The sequence below is a fragment of the Cebus imitator genome, unplaced genomic scaffold, assembly GCF_001604975.1.
Source record: "Cebus imitator isolate Cc_AM_T3 unplaced genomic scaffold, Cebus_imitator-1.0 Scaffold285, whole genome shotgun sequence".
Taxonomy (NCBI): domain Eukaryota; kingdom Metazoa; phylum Chordata; class Mammalia; order Primates; family Cebidae; genus Cebus; species Cebus imitator.
The window spans coordinates 2,768,157-2,792,444 of NW_016107600.1; the positions used below are offsets into that span (position 1 = coordinate 2,768,157).

Genomic DNA, 24,288 nt, shown 5'->3' on the forward strand with positions numbered 1-24,288 from the left:
GCCTAGATTTTAAAAATAACAATACAGATTTTTATGTGCACAAATAAACCTTTTGAACTGCAGTCTCTAAGAAATTTTTTCTCTATTTTCTTTTGCTTTGTAGTTTCAACAGATTCCCTTGTGTCTTTACTGAGCAAAAAGATAAAACTGTAACTCTAGCTTACTTAGAATAATGGGATACGTTACATTTCTCTACTTAAAATCTGTTCTTTTTCCTAGGCTTTTATCTTTGGTGTAACAAGCCTAGTTAAGTATTAATGAAAACTTTTAGAAATTTAACCAGACTGAAGAGAATGATAGAGATATATTAGGATTTGTGTGTGTGTGTCTGAATCCTGAGATGTGTATTGAATACGAACTTAAGTGAAAGTGGAAATATTTTTAAAGAAAATGTTCTCTCATCTTATCTTTACTTGGATCCTTCTAAAGAAAACTTGGCATTTAATATCTCTTTAATAATTGAACAATGTATTGAAATGATTATAAATACTCTTAATTTAGATAGTCTTTGCATTCTACCGTGTACCATAATATAAAAACAAATCCAATACACCCTGTGAAAGGTAAGACAATTTTTAACTTATCTTTTTGTGCAATAGAAGTTAGGGCAAAACTTTGAAAATCCAAGTCAGGAAATTAAATTTGCCTTTAAGTTGTCCTATTTGCTTTATTCCTTCTGATAAAAAAGTAAAACTTCCTAATACATATATTAGATATATATCATTATATCTGTGTAGATATCTTACAAATTCCTAATACACGTTTCTACTATATATAAGATATTTTTACATCTTCATCTATATTTTCATATTTTTATCTCTTAGACATCTTATATATAATGTAATATAATGCCTTTTTTAAAATATACAAATGAGTCTAGTTCTTTTTCTTCTGCTTTTAAGTTCTGGGGTACATGTGCAGAATGTGCAGGTTTGTTACTCGAATTCATTTTTTAATCTAGCTCCATAAGCTCATAGTAGTACTAAATGAATCATAGAGGGAAAATTAGAGAGCAGCTATTTACAGTTTGAAAAAATATACAAACACATTTACATCCAGTTTAAGATTAAAGATAGCTGTTGTGTTTAACAAAGCTCAGATTATGACTAGTAGAACAATGATGAAATTCTAAAAAGTCTTCACTAATTATTTTTAGTCTACCACATCATAAAAATTTCACAGATAATACACAAAAAACGTAAATGTATACTTATTACATTACATGTAATAATAAATATTGCTATATGTAAAGTATATGTATTATAATACATATACATATAAACTACATGTATTTTGTTATAACAGAAAAGGAGCGATTAATGGAAAACCCAGAGATAACACAAATAGAATTTTTTTATGTTGCAAGTACTATTATGCATGCATTAACGTATTATTTATGAAAGATATACAAATTAAGAAAAGTAGAGAGAAATCATTGTTTGAAAGAAACATTCTAGGGATTCATTAATTAAAAGCAAAGGTTTTATAGGGATTCAGTAATTTTAAAATTAGTATATATAAATAAGAGAATATTAAACTCTCTAGGAAAGCAGATAAATATATTTAAACATTTTAATAAAAATTTAAAAATTAACTTACATTGTTTTTGATTTTTTTATTATAGCTTGTATGTTATAAAAGGAAGCCAGAAAACGAAAAAAACAAAATACCTTTTGAATATTGTCTGAGTATTCTGAAAAACATCTAAGACAAAGCAGCCTTTCTTTAGCAAAAATAAAATAATTAACTAAAAACAAATTATAATCAGGTACTATGGAATATAACTGCAATACTAGTCAGTAAGAAGGCCTGCAACTAGTACTTAAAATCACTTTACATTTAACATGAAACAATACATAGCTTCTTACTGTATTTGCAAAAGAAAGAAATAATAAATCCTTGTAAATAGATTAAGGAAAAATGGAAGATAAAACATAGAAAGACCAATTTTAGTTTTTCTGTTTGATATATTTCTGTCATACAGAGCTGAGGCATTGTTGATGACTTACCGGAAAAGTGGTGAATCTAAAGGCAATTGATATAGTACAAATAGGCACGTAAATGCAGCTAGAAAAACTGTAGGGGAGTAATCACAAAAACCAAGTAAATAAAATATAAAATTGAACTTGATAGATAAATATATATCAATGAATAAATATAAAATGGAACTTGATGAATAAATGAATCTCTTAAGTAACAAATTACTTGAGACATTAGCTAAATTCAGAAATTTCAAAATAGTAAATATTTAAACTGCCTTTTGGAATAAAGTGCTTGAAAGATGAATCAAAAGTCAATACTAACCAAAGTATGAAACTTATTTCAAAGATCTGAAAAGCCTTCTTATAAACATGATTGATGAAGTGGATATGTTCATTTTTATGAACTCTAAGTTGATTTGTAAAAATATTTGCACATGGGTAATTTTCTAAATATGAAACTTTCTGTGGCTGTGAATGAAGTAACATTTTCTTGTGATATCAGTTTTTATTTTCTGTAGATTTCACAGGACAAAAGAAAAATGAAGAATCAATCAATGGAGATAGTGTTCACTCTGCTGGGACTGACAAATGACCCTCTACTACAGATTGTGATTTTTCTGTTTCTATTATTTAATTATGTCCTGAGCCTGATGGGAAACTTAACCATCATCCTCCTCACCCTGCTGGATCCATGACTCAAGACTTCAATGTATTTCTTCCTCAGAAATTTTTCCTTCTTAGAAGTTTCATTCACAACTGCTTGCATTCCACGATTTTTGACAAGCATTCTGACTGGAGACAAGACAATTTCCTACAATGCTTGTGCAATTCAATTATTCTTCTTTGTTTTCGTAGCCGTTACTGAGTTTTACCTCCTAGCTGCCATGTCCTACGACCGCTACATTGCCATCGGCAAACCGCTGCGTTATCCAACCATTATGAGCAGCAAAGTGTGCTACCAACTTGTATTCAGCTCTTGGGTAACTGGATTCCTAATCATCTTTCCTCCTTTGGTCTTGGGACTCAAGCTGGATTTCTGTGCTTCCAAAAATATTGATCACTTCTTATGTGGCACTTCTCCTATTCTGCAGATTTCTTGCACAGATACACGTGTTATAGAATTAATGGCTTTTATCTTAGCTGTGGTGACACTCATCATCACATTGTTGTTAGAGATCCTCTCCTACACACACATCATCAAAACCATTCTAAAATTCCCTTCTGTTCAACAACAAACCAAGGCTTTTTCCACTTGTTCCTCACACATGGTTGTTGTCTCTATTACTTATGGGAGTTGTATTTTTATGTATATGAAACCATCAGCAAAAGAAAGGGTGACTTTAACTAAAGGAGCAGCTGTACTCAATACCCCTATTGCTCCTTTACTCAACCCCTTCATTTACAGCCTATGGAACCAGCAGGTGAAAGAAGCTCTCCAGGATATGCTTCAAAGATTTTGTTATTTTCGAAACAAGATAAAATTTGGATATAAATAATATGCTGTTAGAACATGGATGGGAAAATTGAATACAGTCTTCAATAAATTACATTAGTTGAGAGTTATTCCATTTCTCCATTTGAATATTAATATGATAATAGGTTTACTACATCTCTGTGTTCTCTGCAGCCCACTGTGTTCTTCTTTCTGAGTAGCTCTTCCTACTCTCTGGTGATAAACAGTCTTCTTCAATCCAGAATGTTAAATACCCTCTATGCTTAGAAATCTCTCTTCCATAAATAATAGTTTTATATACTGAATGTTTTGTACCAGTGAATTGCTAGATATACTGAGACAGTTATTTCAATATGTGTGTTAATTGGTAAGCATTGCATCTGCTTTTAAGTATTTTGCATTCCTGAAATAGTAAAAAACACAGAACCTGATATTTATTATATTATGTAATTGGTGCTGTGATTAAAATGAGGTAGAAAATCTGATTGGTTTTAAAGATCAAAATAGCCCTCCAAGAGATCATTGCTTATGATGGACCTTGAAAGATGAAGAAAAAAAATAAATGTTCAAGGATGCTGCAATCAGAGCATAAAATATACAAATAAATAAGTCTACTGAAGAAGGTTCACCTGGGAATTACAATGATTAAGAATATTAAGAATATGATACTTGTAAACATTTTTGGTTGTTTTTAGGGATAAAAATAATTTAACTTGGCCAGGTGTGGTGGCTCACACCTGTAACCCCAGCACCTTGGCAGGTAGAGATGGGTGGATGACTTGAGGTCAGGAGTTCGAAACCACCCTGATATAGTGAAACCCCATCTCTACTAAAAAATACAAAAATTAGCTGGGTGTGACAGTGTGGCCTGTAATCCCAGCTACTCGGGAGGCTGAGGCAGGTGAATCACTTGAACCCAGGAGGCAGAGGTTGCAGTGAGCCAAGATCCTGACATTGCACTCCAGCCTAGGCAACAGTGAGAGATCATGTCTCAAAAATTGATTAATTAATTGAGACTGTTTCCAATTGTTTATATTGCCTTATAATCTCTGAAGTCTGCATGTGATAGTAACCCATGAAAGAAATTCAAGGTATAATTTACTTATATTTGGGGTTGGGAAACTTTTCACATATTTTAAATAGTTCATAAACTAAAAGCTCTCTAATCAATTCTGCTTGTGTGAATTTTTACCAAATTAATTAAGTATACATTTTAAATAAAACATACATAAAACAATGCATTTGGACAAATTATCATATTCGTGTAAAAATATAAAAATATTTGCAACATATTAAATAGTTTCCTTTTTGTCTTTCCAGTCATTCCCATCTTCCACCTCTAACCCCATCCGTCATTGAATTGAGGTATTTACTGGTGTTCTTTCACTCACTATAGACTTGTTTCATCTTTTCTGGAATTTCTTTTTTCTTTCTTTTTTTTTTGCACACTGTATATATATATATATATATATATATATATATATATATACACACACACATATATACATACACACACACACACACACATATATATACATATATGTATATATATATATATATTTTTTTTTTTCAAGACAGGATCTCACCCTGTCTCCCTGGAGAGAGGCTGGAGTGGAGTGGCATAATCATGGCTCACTGAAGCCTCAAACTCCTGAGCTCAAGCAATCCTCCCATCTCAACCTCCCAAGTAGCTGGGACTATAGGTATGCACCACCATACCCAGCTAATGTCTTAATTTTTGTAGAAATGAGGTCTTGCTGTGTTGCCTAAGTTGGCCTTAAATTCCTGAGCTCAAGCAATCTTCCTGTCTCTGGCTCTCAAAGTGCTGGCCTTACAACTATGAGCCATGGTACCCAGCCTGGAATTTCTTACAAAAGAGAGCATATTGTGTGAACTTTATGTATGGCTGCTTTGCTCCACATAATGTTTTTTTTAGTTTCATTCATGCTATTGCATGCATACATAGTTAATTCCTTTTTGCTGATATAATTTAGCAGAATATCTAGTGTCCTTTTGTGATAGCTAGCATTTTCTCCCTTATTCCAATACTTTGGTATTTTTATTCTCTGAAGAATATCTTCACATGACTGAACCATTTAGTTTGATCAGTGTGAAAACTAATTACATTCCATATTTTGGATTGCCAATCACTGAAGACCTTTATCCTCCTATAATGTCTTTTAGAAATAAGCTGATCCAACCAATTGGAATTAATGGAAGGAGTCTTTGCCCCATGTCTTGGTGACTCCTCAATCCCTATTCTCCAAGGCAGTGGAGCTTCAAAAGTTGTTTCTAAAAAAAAAGAAAGAAAAGAAAAAGGATACATATGGAGGATCTCCATTTCTCATTTCAGTGGCCCATTTCAGCTCCAAATTAACTTACACTCTTTTGTATACAGTAGGCTCCAAGATTCAACCTTCTTTTGAAGATCAGGAGGGAAGCAAAATTCTGAGCACCAGAGATGAAGGAGTAGGAAACTAGAACTAGAGATTTCAGGTCAAAGCTTTACAGAGAATGATTCAGGAAAGCTCAGTGGGAAATGGCAGTGACTTTCAGTAATTTCTGAGAAAGTTCTAATCAGTAGTCTTAGCAGTAAAGTATGAAGTTTTTAAACAGTGAGAAGTTACTGAGGATCTCACCTTGCTCTCCAGTTTGACTATAATACCTCTGAAAAATAATGGCCTCTGCTTCTCTTACAACTTCCAAATTTTAAGCAAAGTACTCTCACTGAAAAACTTTACGTTAGAACTATACTGATAAGCGGCTTCTGGAAAATGGCCTCCCAGTATCTCTCCTGCATTTACAGAACACTTAATAAGGTAAAATATGGGAATACTGTGCAATCATTAAAAAAAGAATTAAATCATGTCTTTTGCAGCCACACAGACTCAGCTGGAGGCTGTTATCCTAAATAAACTAATGCAGGAACAGAAAACCAAATACTGTATGTTATCACTTACAAGTGAGAGGTAAACATTGGGTACACATGGACCTAAAGATGAGGACAATAGCCACTGGGGACTACTAGAGAGGGAAGGGGGAAAAAGGAGTGAGGGTTGAAAAATGACCCCTGAGATACTATGCTCACTACCTGAGTGATATGATTATTTGTACCCCAAACCTCAGCAACATGCAATTTACTCAGGTAACAAACCTGCACATATACCCCCTAAAACTAAAATTAAAGTTGAAAGAAAAAGGCATATGTGGTATTGAGTTGGCAATACACAATTCAAAGCAGATTCTTTGAAAAGAACCAAGGTCATAGTCTCAGAAATTGTATTCCATGTTATATATGAACCACGTTTTCTTTATCCAGTCTATCATTGATGGGCATTTAGATTGGTTCCATGCCTTTGCTATTGTGAATAGTGCTTCAGTGAACATACACGTTTATGTATCTTTACAATAGAATGATTTATATTTTGGGGGGTATATACCCAGTGATGAGATTGCTGGGTCAACTGGTATTTCTGCCTTTAGGTATTCGAGGAATCACCACATTGTCTTCCACAATGGTTGAACTAATTTACACTCCCACCAACTGTGTATAAGTGTTCCTTTTTTCTCCACAACCTTGCCAGCATCTGTTATTTTTTTGACTTTTTAATAATAGCCATTTTGACTGGTGAAAGATGGTGTCTCATTGTGGTTTTTATTTGCATTTTTCTAATGCTTGTTGGCTGCATATATTCTTCTTCTGAGAAGTGTCTATTCATGTCCTTTGCCCACTTTTGCTTCTTTGCCATTTGATATTTTATTTGGTAAATTTACTACTTAAATATTTGCCCATTTTTATGTTTTTAAAAATGGTTACTGTTTTTTGACATTTTTAATGTATTCTAGATACATGTTCTTTTTCAGATATGTGATTTGCAAATATTTTTCCTAGCCTGTAGCTCATCTTTTCATTCACGAAGCAATGTCTTTTGAAGAGCAGATGGATTTTTCTAAATCATGCTTTTCACCTTGCCCAAGGTCAGAAGTACTGTGTTATTTCTTTTTCTGGGTTATTTATACCTGTATGTTTATTTGAATATCTATGACTCACTTGGGTTATGTTTTATATCTAGTATGGGATATGAATGGTGCTTGATAGTTTTGTACACAGTCATTTTTTTTGTCAGCATCACTAGTTGCAAGACAGCAAATAAAACAAGGAAACATCCATACCATTAGGATGAGAAACTTCAATCTACACACACTAGGTTTTGCAGCTAAAAGCATTTTCAAACTTATACAAGCATGTAATCTGTAGAGCCCCTAAAGCCTTGGTTGTCTTTCAACTAGTAAATTCTATCTGAGCATTTGCAAGGTCTAATATAAATCAAAACTACCTCATGCATCACCAAGGATAGAGAGACAGAGTTACAGATCTGCTATTAGCGCTTTCATTCTCAGCAATTATGATATTGTACAATGATCATTCCCTTTCAAAACTGGTAATTTGTTATATGGAAAAGTTATATTTGGAATCATTAGAAACATTACAATTGAACATTTAATATTTTCTTTAATTTTCAAGATGCCAGTTTGATTATGTAATTGAAACAGAACCATAAAAATACTTTATTAAATGTCATCATCTATATGATAAAGATGTTATTATAACTATCACTTCATAATTTGATAGCAATGCATTATTAAAACTGAGTGGTAGAATAAATGAATTGAACATAAATTTAGATTTAATATAGTATTGTGGTAAACAGGAATAGCTTTTGTTTGCTTTTGTCTACATACATGAAACCAAAGAATGAATAAACATGATAACAACATTTTTATGTCAATAAGAAACATAAATCAGTTCTGTTCACACATTTGAATGTCTTAGTTATGAGATCACAACAATGATGACAGTGACAAAGAAGATGAAGATGGTGATGAAAATGAAGACACAATGATGGTCCTGGGGATGAAAGTCTTACGTCATTAACCAATTACATCATCTGAGGAAAGTGATCTGAGATCATGAAGGCTGAGTTTCCTTGGAGATAAATGAATACACGAAAGGATATTTTCATACTGAAAATCAAAGATACTATGATTTTATATTATGAAGATATAGGGTTTCAGAAAGTGGAGATGAGATTTGTTTAAAGAATGAGAAGAATTAATGCCTGTTAGAATTAGGCTGTTTCAGAATTTCTGAAAAAAATCTCATTTAGTTGGGATCAAATTTCTCTCTCTCTCTCCCTCAGTGTGTGTCTCTCTCTCACTATCTTCCCCTTTCTCTCCCTCCTTATCTCTCCCTACACTTTTTTATCCAGATACATGAATGTAATAATAAGATTAAAACTTGTGGGCAAATTGTTTCTCTGGAGGACATGAAAGGATTCTCTCAATTCAAAAGCAAAATGCAATCGTCAGAATTTCTATATACTGTGGAGTGAAATGACAAAGGTCAAAGTTATGATTGATCTGAGATCTCATGCAATTCTCTTTTGATATTTGGAATATGGTGTTGCTAAGTCCACTTGAAAATGTACAGTGGTGAGCAAATTTATGGAGAACATGAAAATATAACTCTCCTAATCAATTTAACCAGGGAATACTCCTTGATAGAGTTACTGGGAACGTAAGTGGATGAAATCCTAGGGCCTGAGATATGAGAACAACAGCATTCAAGGTTCTCACTTAAACAGAGTAAAGATTCTATGTTGTAGAGAAAGACTGTAAAGATTTGAGGACTGAGAGGCAGGAAGCTCTGATTATTATGTTACAGTAGTCAATAAAATATTTTAAAATAAAAATCTGGAACATTTATAATTAATTACTAGTTACAGACCTGTGGCACAATTCCCAATGCTTATATAAAATAACATGTGAAATAAAATATGAAATCAGGTAAATATTTTAAAGGCTTGCATCCATATAGATTTTTTTTTTAACATTAAACCAGCACCCCAGAAAACTTCACTGATAGGAGGGGAGAAAGTCTGTAAGGAAGAGGGAATATGAGAGGTTGAGGGGAAAATATGACATTGGAACATCTTCCTATGGGATAAGTGGATGACTTAAGAAACTGTAAAAAATAAAAAAGAAATTAAATTAAATCTAAGCCATATCGGTCAAGCCAGAAATGCAGCAGATAATAATTACAACAATAATAAATCATCCTAAAATATCTGTGTCTTGTTTCATCTTGATTCAACTAGACTCTATTTGTTTGTGAAATCTTGTTCTTTGGATAGCTATTCATTTCAGTGATTTCTGTGTGCCTGAAAATTTTTATTAGATGATTATAGAACACTTCCTTAAAATCATTTACCGTATATGTGCTGGGAGTAAAGCTGGAAAATTAAGTCCAATCTCACGCATTTAATTATTCTTACAACTCAAAAATTTATTATAATCTCTTCTTTCTTCTAAATATCTTTGACTCTTTACCTGTATTCTAGACCCTCTGTCACATTTATACACTAAGATTTAAAATTTATAAATAGTTTAAAGCAAAGAGTCCCCTCACCTGCACCCTGATAATAACACAGCCTATATTCCATATCATTTCCAAGAGTAATCTCCCTAAAGACAAAATGTTAACATTAAATTTTTCACCTTAAATACATTTTCAATGATTTATCTCTAGTTGGAAATGTCAATGAGATTGTAGTCTTTACTTGACATTTAACATAGAGATTATCTACGATAACCTGGGGTTCATATTAAACATGGGCTACATTAACTCTATCTCAAAAATATTGACTCAGAAGCAGTAAGAATGATAACTCAAAATTACATTTACAAAACTATCTAGGTCAAGCTTGTCCAACACACAGCCATGGGCCATATTTGGCACAGGACAGCTTTGAATGTGGCCCTACACCAATTCGTAAACTTTCTTAGAATATTATGAGATGGTTTTGTGATTTTTTTAAACTTCATCAGCTATCATTAGTGTCAGTGTGTTTTATGTGTGGCCCAAGATAATTCTTCTTCTTCTAGTGTGGCCCAGGGATGTCAAGAGATTGGACACTCCTGATCTGGGTGATTCTTGAAAAACCGTACCTTTGAAAATTACTGATATGATAGATTTAAGTCCAAAATACTATTCTGGCAAACAGGGCCCTTTATGCTTTCACCCTTCAACCTCCCCAAACTTATTATTGACTTTACTTTCATCAGCACATCAAAAATATTAGTTGTACCACATTCTTGAATTGTTCAAAAATGTAAGTGCTATCTTTTATTGAATGGTAAATAGTTCTAATAGCATATATTCACTGAACAATGAAGTATGGGTTTCATTTTTCCCACTTTACATATGAAGAAACTAAGGCATAAAAAGTGTGCATGATCTGCACAGCGTTCCAGAGTGTATAGCAAAGCTTTTACTGAACTTAAATGAATAACTTGAGGTATTTTCTAATAATGAGATATGCTAATTCTCCAAATGCATGTGGTTATCTAATACTTCTGTGTTATTTACATATATTTGTTTCTCAGTGGTCTTTCCTTATGCATATTTTTAGTCTTAGAATAATTATTACTTTCTCCTGAAAGGCCTCCCTTATCTCCAAAATTCCATGGAAGCCATCCTTTCTGCCCCATAAATGCTTTTGTAACCCTTTATTACAACACTAATTCCACGCTGTATGTCAATACAGTCATGTGCCACATAATAACATTTTGGTCAATGACAGACCGCATGTACAACGATGGCCCCATAATATTATAATACCATATTTTTACTGTACCTTTTCTGTATTTAGGTATGTTTAAATGTATAAATACTTACCATTGTGTTCAATTGCCTACAGTATTTAGTACAGTAACATGCTGTACAGATTTGCAGCCTAGAAACAATGAGCTATAATATATGGCATAGGTGTGTAGTAAGCTATACCACCTAGGTTTCTGTAAGTACACTTGGATGTTTGTACAACAGAATTGCCTAGCGATACATTTCTCAAAGTATCCCCATTGTTAAGCAATGCATGATTGTATTTTGTTTATGTGTTTGTGTCCTTTAAAACATCAAAACTTCTTAAAGGTAATGACTGAACCCTTCACAATGTCTGTAATAACATAGATTACAATAAATATATGGTGAATAGTTATCGAATTACATATGCCAAAACACATTTATACAAGTCATATTTTATTCAAAATCATGGTTTCTGGAAACTGATATGCTATAAAGAGATGTTATTTAAAAGTTAGATTAAAGAATCAAAGAAAGTTATTGTAGTAATGTGAAGCATTTCATGAGAAAGAATATAATGTAAGAGTGGAACTGAGCTATCAAGTTCTTCAAGAGACTATCCTATATGAGATATCTGATAAGGTAGGGAAACATGATCAAAATAAATGTATAAAACATGTTTTCCAGTTTTTATGGTAAAGTTGTAACTTGTAGCAGATTCTTAAAATGGTCTTTTAGAAAAACACAAATTCTTTTGTAATGTATCCCAGAAGACCTCTTTTACCTGCTGGTTTCTGAGAGTATAAATGAAGGGATTTAGTAAAGGGGTAATTGAGGTATACAACAAAGCTATGCCTTTGGATACGGTCACTCTTTCTTTTGCAGATGGTTTAATATACATAAAGATACAGCTACCATATGTCACGGAGACAACAATCATGTGGGAAGTGCAGGTGGAAAACGCTTTGCTCCTTTGCTGCGCAGAAGAGAATTTCAGAATGGTCTTAATGATGCAAGTGTAAGAGAGAATCACTAATACCAATGTGATCACAAGTGTCACCACAGCTAAGATAAAAGACATCAATTCTAGGACATGTGTATCCGTGCAGGAGATCTGAAGAATAGGAGAAGTTTCACACATAAAATGGTCAATAGTTTTGGAAGCACAGAAATCCAGCTTGAGTCCCATGACCAATGGGGGAAATATGATTAAGAATCCAGTTATCCAACAGCTGAGTACAAGTTGGTAGCACACTTTGCTGCTCATAATGATTGGATAATGCAGTGGTTTGCAGATGGCAACATAGTGGTCATAGGACATGGCAGCCAGGAGGTAAAACTCAGTAACTCCCGGTAAAAGAATAAAAAATAATTGAGTTGCACAATTATTATAAGAAATGGTTTTGTCTCTAGTCACAATGGTTATCAAGAATCTAGGAATGCACACTGTTGTGAATATTATTTCCAAAAAGGAGAAATTACGAAGGAAGAAATACATTGGAGTCTTGAGCCGAGGATCCAGCAGGGTGAGGATGATGATGACCAAGTTCCCTATCAGGCTCAAGGTGTAGTTGAGAAATAGAAACAGGAAGATCACAATTTGCAACTGTGGGTTATCTGTCAGTCCTAAAAGAACGAACTCTATTTCCATCGATTGGTTCTTCATTTCTTTTTTGTAATCCTTATCAAACCTTCATAGAAAGGGAAAAACAAAATTTATACATATAGATACATATTTGTATTCCTAAAGCAAAATTATATATATATATATTTAATTTATCCATGTGCAAATGGTTTCTCCAGCCTGAAGTTGCAGATGACATACATGCCATAGGTAAATTAAAAATTTGTTGTAATCTACTAGATCTCTTTATAATATTCCTCACAAATTTTCTTCCAGAACTTGAATAATATATCCTTTTGGTAAATATGAATTTTAGCTTGTTACTGTCAGACAAACTCTACTCACCATGTGTAATTTAAACAACATCATATTAACATTTTAAAATTTATTTCTCTATCATATCTGTACAAGTTATAGTAAGTTGGTTTGTATTTTTATAATGAGTATGAGGGTAATGAATCAAAACCAAAATTTATGCTTACATTACAATTCGTGTGCTGATCAATGATCCAATAAATAGTTAAAGATCCTCATTTCATTAGTTTTGAAATTTTCTTCGCACTGAGAATATACCATATTATTAACAGTTTTTTTAATTGGCCCTTTTCTACATTCAAATGAACAGTTGTTTACCAGCTTATGGGACAAATAAGTAAAAACATGATAAAAATAAACAAGTTATATATTTTAATTAAAAAATTGTGTTTTCTTTTCAATTACCCTTTTTGAAATGTCATTTTATTAGTGTGGCTGCATAGTTTTGGCTATTTTTTTACTCCCTCCATATTCTTTATAAAACCGTTGAAAATCCCTTTCTATCATTTCTATATATAAGAATTCTATTTAGTCCCAATTTGTACTATTTTTCTGTTATCTTAAATGTATCAGTCTACTTCATTATACTGATGCAACAGTATATGAATAAAATAGATTATTACTAGTATATAACTATGAAATTAATGTACTATTAAAACACAATTATAAAGCCTGAAATTTCAGCAGCCAAATTTAATTACCTGAATTGCACTTACTGTGCATTTGCCTTAATTTCTGATATTAGGCTAAGTTAAAATTACAGTTGACTTACCTTATCAGATCTATCATTTATTTCTTTCTGTGTGCATGGAACAGATACATGCTAGCATAATTAATGACAATTTTACTCATTTATGACAATATTTTATTATCCAATAGGCAGGTTTATTGCCAATGATTTTTGTGGGGAGAGGCAATGTGTACACATTGCGTTTCTGTAGAGAATTTCCACATTTCCTCAAGTTCATCCTCACTATGAAGATTGAGACTTAGGTATTAATAATTTTTATGGACTTCTGTCTTTCATTCCATATAAGTTAAACTTGCAAAATTGTGCCATTGCAATTGAGATTGCCATCACTTGAAGCCTCAAACTAGTTAGATATATATTCTTTAAAATAAAATAAAATTGGGAAATGAAAATAAAAATCAAGAAATTATTTGATGAAAGATAACTCTTATGAGAAATAGATATTGTATTACCAATTGTACATTTATAAAATGCTGCAGTTTTATCATTTTTTACTTACTACAGGGTCAAGGGCATCTACTGAAATAAAACAAAGACAAATTTTTCTCTAGGGATCAGTGTTACAAAAGCACTAATTATTGGCAATAAAAGGCACCACTCTAGGCTACTTTAAATAAAAACTGAAGAGAAGGTATCCCAGAGGAGTATTGTAAGTGATTTCGGAAAATCAATGAGATATTTAACAGTAAGATCAGCAATTCACTGTCCAGGGCAATATCAGACAATCTCAAACTGATTTACACATATAATGAAATAAACTACTTTTACATAAAAACCACAAATCTTAAAAATGGTATGCTAAGTGGAAGAAGCAGATACAAGTGATTTATAATCATACAAAAGTACTATATGGTTTCATTTATATGATTCTGGAAGAGACTAAACTACAGGAACAGATATTTGATCAGTAGTTCCAGAGGCAGAAAATACAAAGAGATTAGCTGTAAAAGTGTCCTAAGGGATCTTTTTAAGATAATGAAAATTTTTTATATCTTGATTGTGGTGGAATTGCATGACTGTATATATTTGCCAAAGTGCATCAAATGATATACTCACAAAAGGTGAACTTTTTCATTAAATCCAACCTCAATCATTAACCATTAAAATTATTTTGATATTATTTGTCCCTTTTTTAACAGGCTATTTAGAAGACTACTTAGGTCTACCCTGGCCCGTAAGATAGATATAGATTAGGTATAAATATGTAGATATAGCTATATGGAGAGACAGAGAAAGAAGAGAGTGAATTTTATACATGCTATATAAACAATGATGCAATGAACATGAGAGTGCAGCTATCAATTTGAGATCCTGGTTTCAATTCTTTTGGATGTATACCTAGAAGTGGGACTGCTGGATCTTATGATAGCTCCATTTTATTGTTTTTCCCCATGGCTGCACTGTTTTACAGTCCTACCAAGAGTGTACAAGAGTTCTAATATCTACACATTCTCATGAACAATATGTTTTATTTTTTAAAAAATTTTATTTTAGGTTCAGAGGTACATCTGCAGGTTTGTTATACAGGTAAATTGCATATTATGGAAGTTTGGTGTACAGACTATTTTGCCACCCAGGTAATAAACACAATACTCAACAGGCAGTTTCTCAATTCTCACTCTGCTCCCACCCTTCACCCTCCAGTAGGCCTTGGCGTCTGTTGTTCCCCTCTTTGTGTCCATGTGTACTCAATGTTTAACTACCACTTATAAGTGAGAACATATGGTATTTGGTTTTCTGTTCCTGCATTAGTTTGCTTAGGATAATGACCTCCACCCATATTGCTGTAAAGGACATGATCTTGCTCTGTTTTTATGGCTACGAAGTATACCATGGTGTATATGTACCACGTTTTCTTCATCCAGTCTACGTTAATGGGAATTTGGATTGATTCTGGTATTTGCTACCAGAAATAATGCTACAATGAGCATGCACATGCATATGTCTTTATGGTAAAAAAAAAAAAAAAAAAAAAAACCAGTTTGTATTCCTTTGGGTATTTACCCAATAATGCGAATGTTGGGTCGGTGCTGGGATAACTGGCTAGTCATATGCAGATGGAAACCAGGTCCCTTCCTTACATTGTATACTAAATACAACTCAAGATGGATTAAAGACTTAAATGTAAAACCTAAAACTATAAAAATCTGGAGGATAACCAAGGAAATAACACTTTGGACATAGACCCTGGCAAAGAATTAATGATGAAAACACCAAAAGCAATTGCAACAAAAACAAAAGTTGACAAGTGGAACATAATTAAATTAAACAGCTTTTGCATAGCAAAAAAAAAACCTCTCTTGCTCTTTAATAATAGCCATTCTAACAGATGTGAGGTGATTATCTCATTGTTGCTTGGATCTGCATTTCCTGATGACTGTGATGCTGAAGATACTTTCAAATATTTCTTGGTTATTTGCATGTTTTCTTTGGAGAAATGTATAGTCAAGACCTTTGCCCATTTTTAATTGAGTTTTTTTTTGGTTGGTTTTCTACTATTCAATTGTAGAAGTTTCATATATTTTTTGAAGATTAATCTTTTATCAGGGTTTTACAATTCACAAATAGTTTCTCCAATTCCATAGGTTGCTTTTCCACCTTGTAGATTGTTTTGCTGCTCAGAAGATTTTTATTTTGGTCTAATTCCACTTGTCTATTTTTTTATTTTAGCACCTGTGCTTTTGGTGTCATATCTAAGTAATTATTACCAAGACCAATATCACAAGCTGTCTTCCATGTTTTCTTCTAAAAGTTTCTTCTAAAAGATTCAGGTTTTATGTTTACATATTTAATTTATTTTGAGATGATTTTTGTGTATGGTGTAATATATAACTAAGTTCATTTATTTCTATGTGGATATTCACTTTTCCTAACACAATTTTTTGAAGAAGCTATCCTTTCCACATTGTGTGTTTTTGGCACACTTGTCAAACATTGACTGTATTGTGTGGATTTAGATCTGGGCTCTCTATTCTGTTCCATTGTCTACATGTCTCATGTCTGTTTTTATGCCAGTCCAGTACTCTTTTAATCACTGTAACTTTGTAACATATTTTAAAATCAAGAAGTGTGATGTCTTCAGCTTTGTTTCTTTTTCTCAACAGTGTCATGACTATTTGGGGTCCTTTGTGGTTCTATATAAATTTGAGAATTGTTTTTTCTATTTCTGCAAAAACTGTCCTTGAAACTTTGATAGAATTTGTTTAAAATGTATAAATAATTTTGCATTAGTATAAATCATTTGATGAAATTGTCCAGTGAAGTTATCAGGCCCTGACTTTTTTTCATTGGAAGGGTTTTGAATACTGATTGGATCTCCCCAATCCTTACTGTTCTGGTCAGGTTTTCAATTTACACTAAAAACTATGATGAAATTTACATGGGCAATAAGCACCTGAAAAGATGCTCAAAATCATTAGTCATTAGGGAAATGCAAATCAAAACCACAATAACATACATACCACTTTACAGCTACTAGAATGGCTACTACACACACACACACACACACACCCACCCAAACACACACACTCATATATATATATATATATAATGTCTTGTGTGTGTACATATATATATATATACAATTTCTCCACCAACAATATATTTCTCTACATCACAAATGCATGCACACACACAAATCTATTTCTCTACATCACCAATGCATGCACACACACAAATATATACAAATATTTATTACATAGATGATTATATATATATGTTTAGCCATATAATATATGAACATATATTATATATATGATTATATGTACCTGTGTGTGTGCATGCATTGGTGATGTAGAGAAATTGGGACCCTCATACATTGCTGGTGGGAATGTAAAATGGTGTCAATGTTATGGAAAACTGTTTGACACCTTCTTAAAAAGTTAAATATAAGGGTCGGGCATAGTGACTCACACCTGTATTCGCAGCACTTTGGGAGGACAAGGCAGGAGGACTACTTGAGCACAGGATCTCAAGACTAGCCTGGGCAACATAGCAAGACCCCCATCTCTACAAAAAATAAAAATAATTAGCCAGGAACAGTAACACGAACCTGTAGACTGTTACTCAGAAGGCTGGAATGGGAAGATCCCTTGAGCCAAAAAGCTTGAAGTTGCCAGGAGCTGTGATCACTGCACTTCAGCCTGGGTGACAAAGTGAGACTCTGTCTCAAAACAGAAAAACAAACAAAAAGTTAAATGTAAACTTACCTATATCCCACAAATTATATTTCTAGAAATTGAAAACATAACATAGGTTCACACAAACATTTGTACATAAGTATCAATATTAGTATTGTACATAATGGCCAGAAAGTGGGAACACATATCAAGTGATGAATGAATAAAAATTCTGGTGTGTGTATATGTATAGATATATATTCATGCATATACACACAATGGAATAGTTTTTACCCATCAAAGGAAATGAAGTACTTATACATGCTACACACATGCTTCATGTAGGAATAAGGTTCATACATACATGAACCTTGAAAATATAATGCTAATGAAGAAAGATGGAGGTAAAAATTCATATATTGTGTAATTCCATTTCTGTGAAATGTCCATAAAAGGCGAGTCTGTGGAGATAGGCAACAGATTAGTGGGCCTGAGCTGGGAAGAGGAGAATGGTTGTTTGCTGGGCATGGGGTTGCTTTTTGAAGTGATGGAAATGTTCCGGAATTATATAGTAGTAATGATTACACAATATTGTGAATATACTAAAAACCACATATTTTACATTTGAAAATAATCAAATGCTGAATTTTATGTCACATAAATTTTATCTCAGTTAAAACAAAAAGCACTGCCAAAGGGAAATAATCAAGCTTCCTCTTTACTATTGTATTTCCAGGCAAATATTTCAGGACATTAATACAAAACAAAAAACAGAAGAATATACATTAAAAATATTTCTTGCTTGGTTCAGGAGAATTTTTAGCCATAAATGGGTTTTCAGTGTACAACTTTCTTGTTTATTACACTCTACAAAACTCATCTCATTCTCTCTTTTAATGGTGTTAAGTTTAGCCTAGATTTAAATCCTTAATACATCTTGAGTTGACTTTTGTATAAGGTGAGAGATGAGGATTCAGTTTCATTTTCCTACATGTGGCTAGCCAATTATCTCAGCACCATTTGTTGAAAAGGGTGTCCTTTTCCCACTTTATGTTTTTGTTTGCTTTGTCAAAAATCAGTTGGCTGTATTTGGGCTTATTTCTGGGTTCTCTATTCTGTTCCATTGGTCTATGTGCCTATTTTTATACCAGTCCCACACTGTTTTGGTGACTATGGCCTTATAGTATAGTTTGAAATCAGGTAGTGTGATGCCACCAGATTTGATCTTTTTGCTTAGTCTTGCTTTGGCTATGTGGGCTCTTTTTTGGTTCCACGTGATTTTAGAATTGTTTTTTCTAATTCTGTGAATAATGATGGTGATATTTTGATGGAGATTGCATTGAATTCGTAGAATGCTTTTCGGCAATATGGCCATTTTCACAATATTGATTCTACCCAACCATGATCATGGCATGTATTTTCATTTGTTTGTGTCATCTATGATTTCCTTCAGCAGTTTTTGTAGTTTTCCTTGTAGAGGTCTTTTGACTCCTTGGTTAGCCATCTTCCTAAGTATTTTTTGCAGCTATTATAAAAGGGATAAAGTTCCTGACTTGATTCTCTGCTTGGTTGCTCTCAGTGCATAGGAGAGCTACTGGTTTGTGTATGTTAACCTTGTATCCAGAAACTTTGCTGAATTCTCTTATTAATTCTAGGAGCTTTCTGGAGGAGTCTCAAGGGTTTTCAAGGTAAACAATCATATCGTCAGCAACAGTGACAGTTTGACTTACTCTTTTCCTATTTGGATGCCCTTTATTTCTTTCTCTTGTCTGATTTCCCTGGCTAGAACTTCCAGTACTATGTTGAAGAGGAGTTGAGATTGGGCATCCTTGTCTTGTTCCAGTTCTCAGAGAAAATGCTTTCAACTTAAATCTAAGGCCTGAAACTATAAAAATTCTAGATGATAACAGAGGAGTGGTGAGAATGGGCATCCTTGTTCCAGTTCTCAGAGGAAATGCTTTCAACTTAAATCTAAGACCTGAAACTATAAAAATTCTAGACGGTAACATTGGAAAAATCCTTCTAGACATTGGCTTAGGCAAGGATTTCATGACCAAGAACCCAAAAGCAAATGCAATAAAAACAAAGATAAATAGTTGGAACTTAATTAAACTAAAGAGATTTAGTTTAATTAAGCAAAAGGACCAGTCAGCAGAGTGAGCAGACAACACACAGAGTTGGAGAAAATCTTCACAATCTGGACATGTAACAAAAGACTAATAGCCAGAATCTACAATCTACAACAAACTCAAACAGTAAGAAAAAAATCCAATCAAAAAGCAGGTTAAGGACATGAATAGACAATTCTCAAAAGAAGATATACAAATGGCCAACAAACATGAAAAAAATGCCCATCAATGATGGACTGGATAAAGAAAATGTGGCGCATACTCACCATGGAATATTATGCAGCTATAAAAAAGGATGAGTTCATGCCCTTTGCAGAGACATGGATGAAAATGGGAACCATCATTCTCAGCAAACTGACACAAGAACAGAAAACTAAATACCATATGTTCTGACTCATAAGTGGGTGTTGAACAATGAGAACACATGGACACAGGGAGGGGAATATCACATACTAGGTCCTGAGGGGTGGGGGGCCAGGGGAGGAATAGCAGGGGGTCAGGGAATTGAGAAGGGCTGGCATTAGGAGAAATACCTAATGTAGATAATGGGGTGATGGATGCAGCAAACCACCACCATAGTACATGTATACCTGTGTAACAAACCTGCATGATCTGCACATGTGCCCCAGAACTTAAAGTATAATAAATAATTTTTAAAAACACTGTGCTCAAATAAGGCAAAAGTTGACTGTAACCAATCCAGCTGTTTCTGTACCCTGCTTCTATTTTCTGTACCCTGCTTCTATTTTCTGTACATCACTTTCCTTTTTCTGTCCATTAATTTTATTTGACCACCCAGAAGTGCTCTGAACTTATTCTCATTCTGGGGTCTACCAAATATTCAAGTTGTTCTTTGCTTAATAAATGCTGTTAAATTCAATTAATGTAAAGGTTTTTTTAAAAATACTAGAAACCATTGGCCATTTTAAGCCATGCCATTTTTTCCTTCACTAAATGTTGCTATACATTTGGACATGGTCACCTTAGCTCCTTCCTTGCTTGATGACCCAAATAAAACTAATTTTTTTCATATTTTGGTCATAGTAATTAATGGATAAAGTCACAAGGAAGTTATAAAGTTTAGAAAGTATATTTCATTTGTTATGAGAAATATCTGTGAGGTCATCCTGAGATTGCCAGTTAAAATCTCTGTGCCTCTTTTTCTTCATCTGTTTAGTGGGAATAAGTGATAAAATTACCAAGTTCATGGGGTTTTATTCATGTCACTTAGAAAAGTGCCTGGTGCATATAAATATGAAGAAAATACGTAGAATATAAATATAGTTTTCACAATGTTTGGCACATTGTCAGTGGTTACTAAATGGGAGCAACATATGTTGCTATAATCTATCTCTTTCTTAATTGACATAAATCTTGAAATGTCTTCTCTCATGAAGAAAGTAACAGAAATTTTAAAATAATTTTATTTGACCATTTTTTATTATTCCCCATGATATGATGATTCTCTATAATGATTTGTATGTATGGAAATAATAATCTTTGCTTTTTATTAAAAATAGCATTCAGGGTGGATTATTTTTATCTGAAATATAATTTCCCGTGTTCTTACTCTGGTAAATACTTAATTTTCTTTTAAACCTGTATGACACTCTAAAACACAGTAACTAAATCCTTCCCCTGGGGTCTAATTAATTATATACCATATCTGTATATAAATGTCAAATGTAATTTATTTACTGTAAAATTAAGTGATCTATACAATTGTTAAGATGATCTTCTTACTTGTATTTACCCCATTGTACACTTGGGCATGTTGCAGAGTATATATATTATTTATCATTTAATAATTCAGCATAGTTTATTATCATATTAATAAAGTAATAAAATGAAACCACAAATCTATGAATACACTTACTACCAAATAAAAATATAGTGGAATTAATCAATGATTAAATGAATCTTTACCACCTTTTAGTCTATCAGCCTAAACATTTCCACTGATGTGACATAGGTAATGTTCCCAGAAAATAATTTAGTTAAAATACATATGGAGATAATTAATAATTAATTATAATACCTAATTATCATAAAAATATTATAATTAAGTAATATTACAATTACTTATCATAAAAATATGTTATAATTAATGTAATATTACTTAATTATATGATATCATAGTTAAGCAACCAGTAACACGTGCTTCAGTGTTTAAATTAGTTTGAAATAAGGTGCTATTAAAGTTGTTTAACACTTTTAGGCAAAATGACCAAGAAATTAGTGAAATTTGGGATTAATTAAAATGCTTAGCCATTACCAGTAGAATAGAATAAAATCAGAGTGAAGGGAAAGTAACAAAGTTCTTTATTCATTTCATGCACTATATGACTTTATGATAAATAATGTATATGTGTTTTTACATGTGTATATAAGAGATACTGATGTTAAGTTTATTATATAGTGAATGGGGATCAAATAAGTTTGAAATTAGAGACTATCAAGATTTGCATGATTTTACATGTTATATTTTGAGTAAAGTTGGAACTCTTCATAAGGGCAAAAAAATAAATTATCTTAGTCAATAATTCCTATGCAAAACAGGAAAGGGGCTGGTCAAAGAAGAAAAGTATTTTCTATTTTGTATAAAGACGGCTATATATACTAAATTCTTATGGGTTTTGATAGTAAATAAATAATCAAGGATGAAATATTTGATAATGAAATTGTAATGATAAGAAGAATGTGTCAGCTGTCTCTGTGTATTTTGAGAAATTTTAGAACTTTAGTCATTGTGAATTTAGGAATATGATTCTACACAATTCCATCATGAACAGATGACCCTGTTGTGAACAATACAAAGAGAAATGTACATCTTCCCATTTCACTAAAATGTTTGATTGTAATAAAAACAACCCTAGACTTTCAGTCAATGAACTCGATTAAACATATTGATTCCCAAAATTCTGGGGGGCAATTATTACTAAAGTTAAGACCATTTCCTATAACAATTGTTTAGCTCAATTATTTTTCTTCATCTTCGTGGGTGCATCGGAATTTTTTCTTCTAGCTGCCATGTCTTATGATCGTTATGTGGCCATCTGCAATCCTCTCCATTACACCACCATCATGAACCAGAAAATTTGCACCCTGACTGTCTTTAGTTCGTGGCTGGGAGGATTTCTGACCATTTTCCCATCACTCGTGCTTATCCTCAGATTAGGTTTTTGTGCTTCCAGTGTCATTGATCACTTCTCTGGTGGTGACTATTTCCCCATTTTGTTAATTTATTTTTTATATATATTTTATTGCATGTTAGGTTTTGGGGTACATGTGAAGAACATGCAAAATTGTTGCATAGATATATATATGGCAATGTGGTTTGCTGCCTTCCTCCCCGTCACCTATATCTGGCATTTCTCCCCATGTTATTCCTTCCCAACTCACCACCCCATGCTGTCCCTTCCCTAGTTCACCCCCACAGACACCAGTGTGTGATGCTCCCCTCCCTGTGTCCATGTGTTCTCGTTGTTTAACACCTGCCTATGAGTGAAAACATGCGGTGTTTGATTTTCTGTTCTTGTGTCAGTTTGCTGAGAATGATGGTCCCCATTTTACAACCCTCATGCTCAGACACGTGGCTTTTAGAGATTACTGTTTTTTACTTTGCCTTTGTTACTCTGCTGTTCACCTTGGCATTAGTAATTCTGTCCTATGTATGCATCGTTTGAGCCATTGTGAGAATCCGGTCTGCCAGGCAGAGAAAAAGGGCTTTCTCCACTTGCTCCTCTCATGTGACTGTCATCTCCATCTCTTAAGGGAGCTGCATATTCATGTATGCCAAGCCTTCAGCAAAAGAAAGAGCATCATTGACCAAGGAGTAGCTATTCTCAACACTTCAATCACCCCCATGCTGAACCCTTTTATTTACACCCTGAGAAACCAGCAAGTAAAAAAAGCTTTTAGAGACTTGGCCCACAAAGTAGCATTCTATAGAAACAAATGAAAGTATTTACTAACATGAATGAATGTCATCATGAAGATACAATAAAGGAAAAATAAAATTTTAACTTGTCCACTATCCTCCTATACCCATCTCACAAGTACCTGCAATGCTGAATTCATTTGCCTCAGTTTTCTTTCTTACTTGAAAGTGACTATGTTGTGTCTTCCTCTAAAACTCTATAGGTTTCTTGTAATCATTGATTTCCAATTTTGGTTAAAAAACCAGTGGCTATAGAACATAAATCACCTTGTTGATTATTCTGAATAATAAAAATGGTTTATACCTTAATGACTTAAAGAAGTAAACAGTT

General features: G+C 33.0%; 1 protein-coding gene and 2 pseudogenes across 1 annotated transcript; 2 read left to right on the forward strand and 1 right to left on the reverse strand.

The window, feature by feature from the left end:
• Positions 1-2,521: 2,521 nt before the first annotated feature.
• On the forward strand, positions 2,522-3,478 carry LOC108284930 (annotated as a pseudogene).
• An 8,323-nt stretch (positions 3,479-11,801) lies between these two features.
• On the reverse strand, positions 11,802-12,746 carry LOC108284948 (olfactory receptor 6C6). Its single transcript, XM_017501924.1, has one exon. It carries the CDS (start codon positions 12,744-12,746, stop codon positions 11,802-11,804), a length of 945 nt encoding a protein of 314 aa, XP_017357413.1.
• A 116-nt stretch (positions 12,747-12,862) lies between these two features.
• Positions 12,863-23,978, forward strand: LOC108284931 (annotated as a pseudogene).
• The last annotated feature ends 310 nt before the right edge of the window (positions 23,979-24,288 follow it).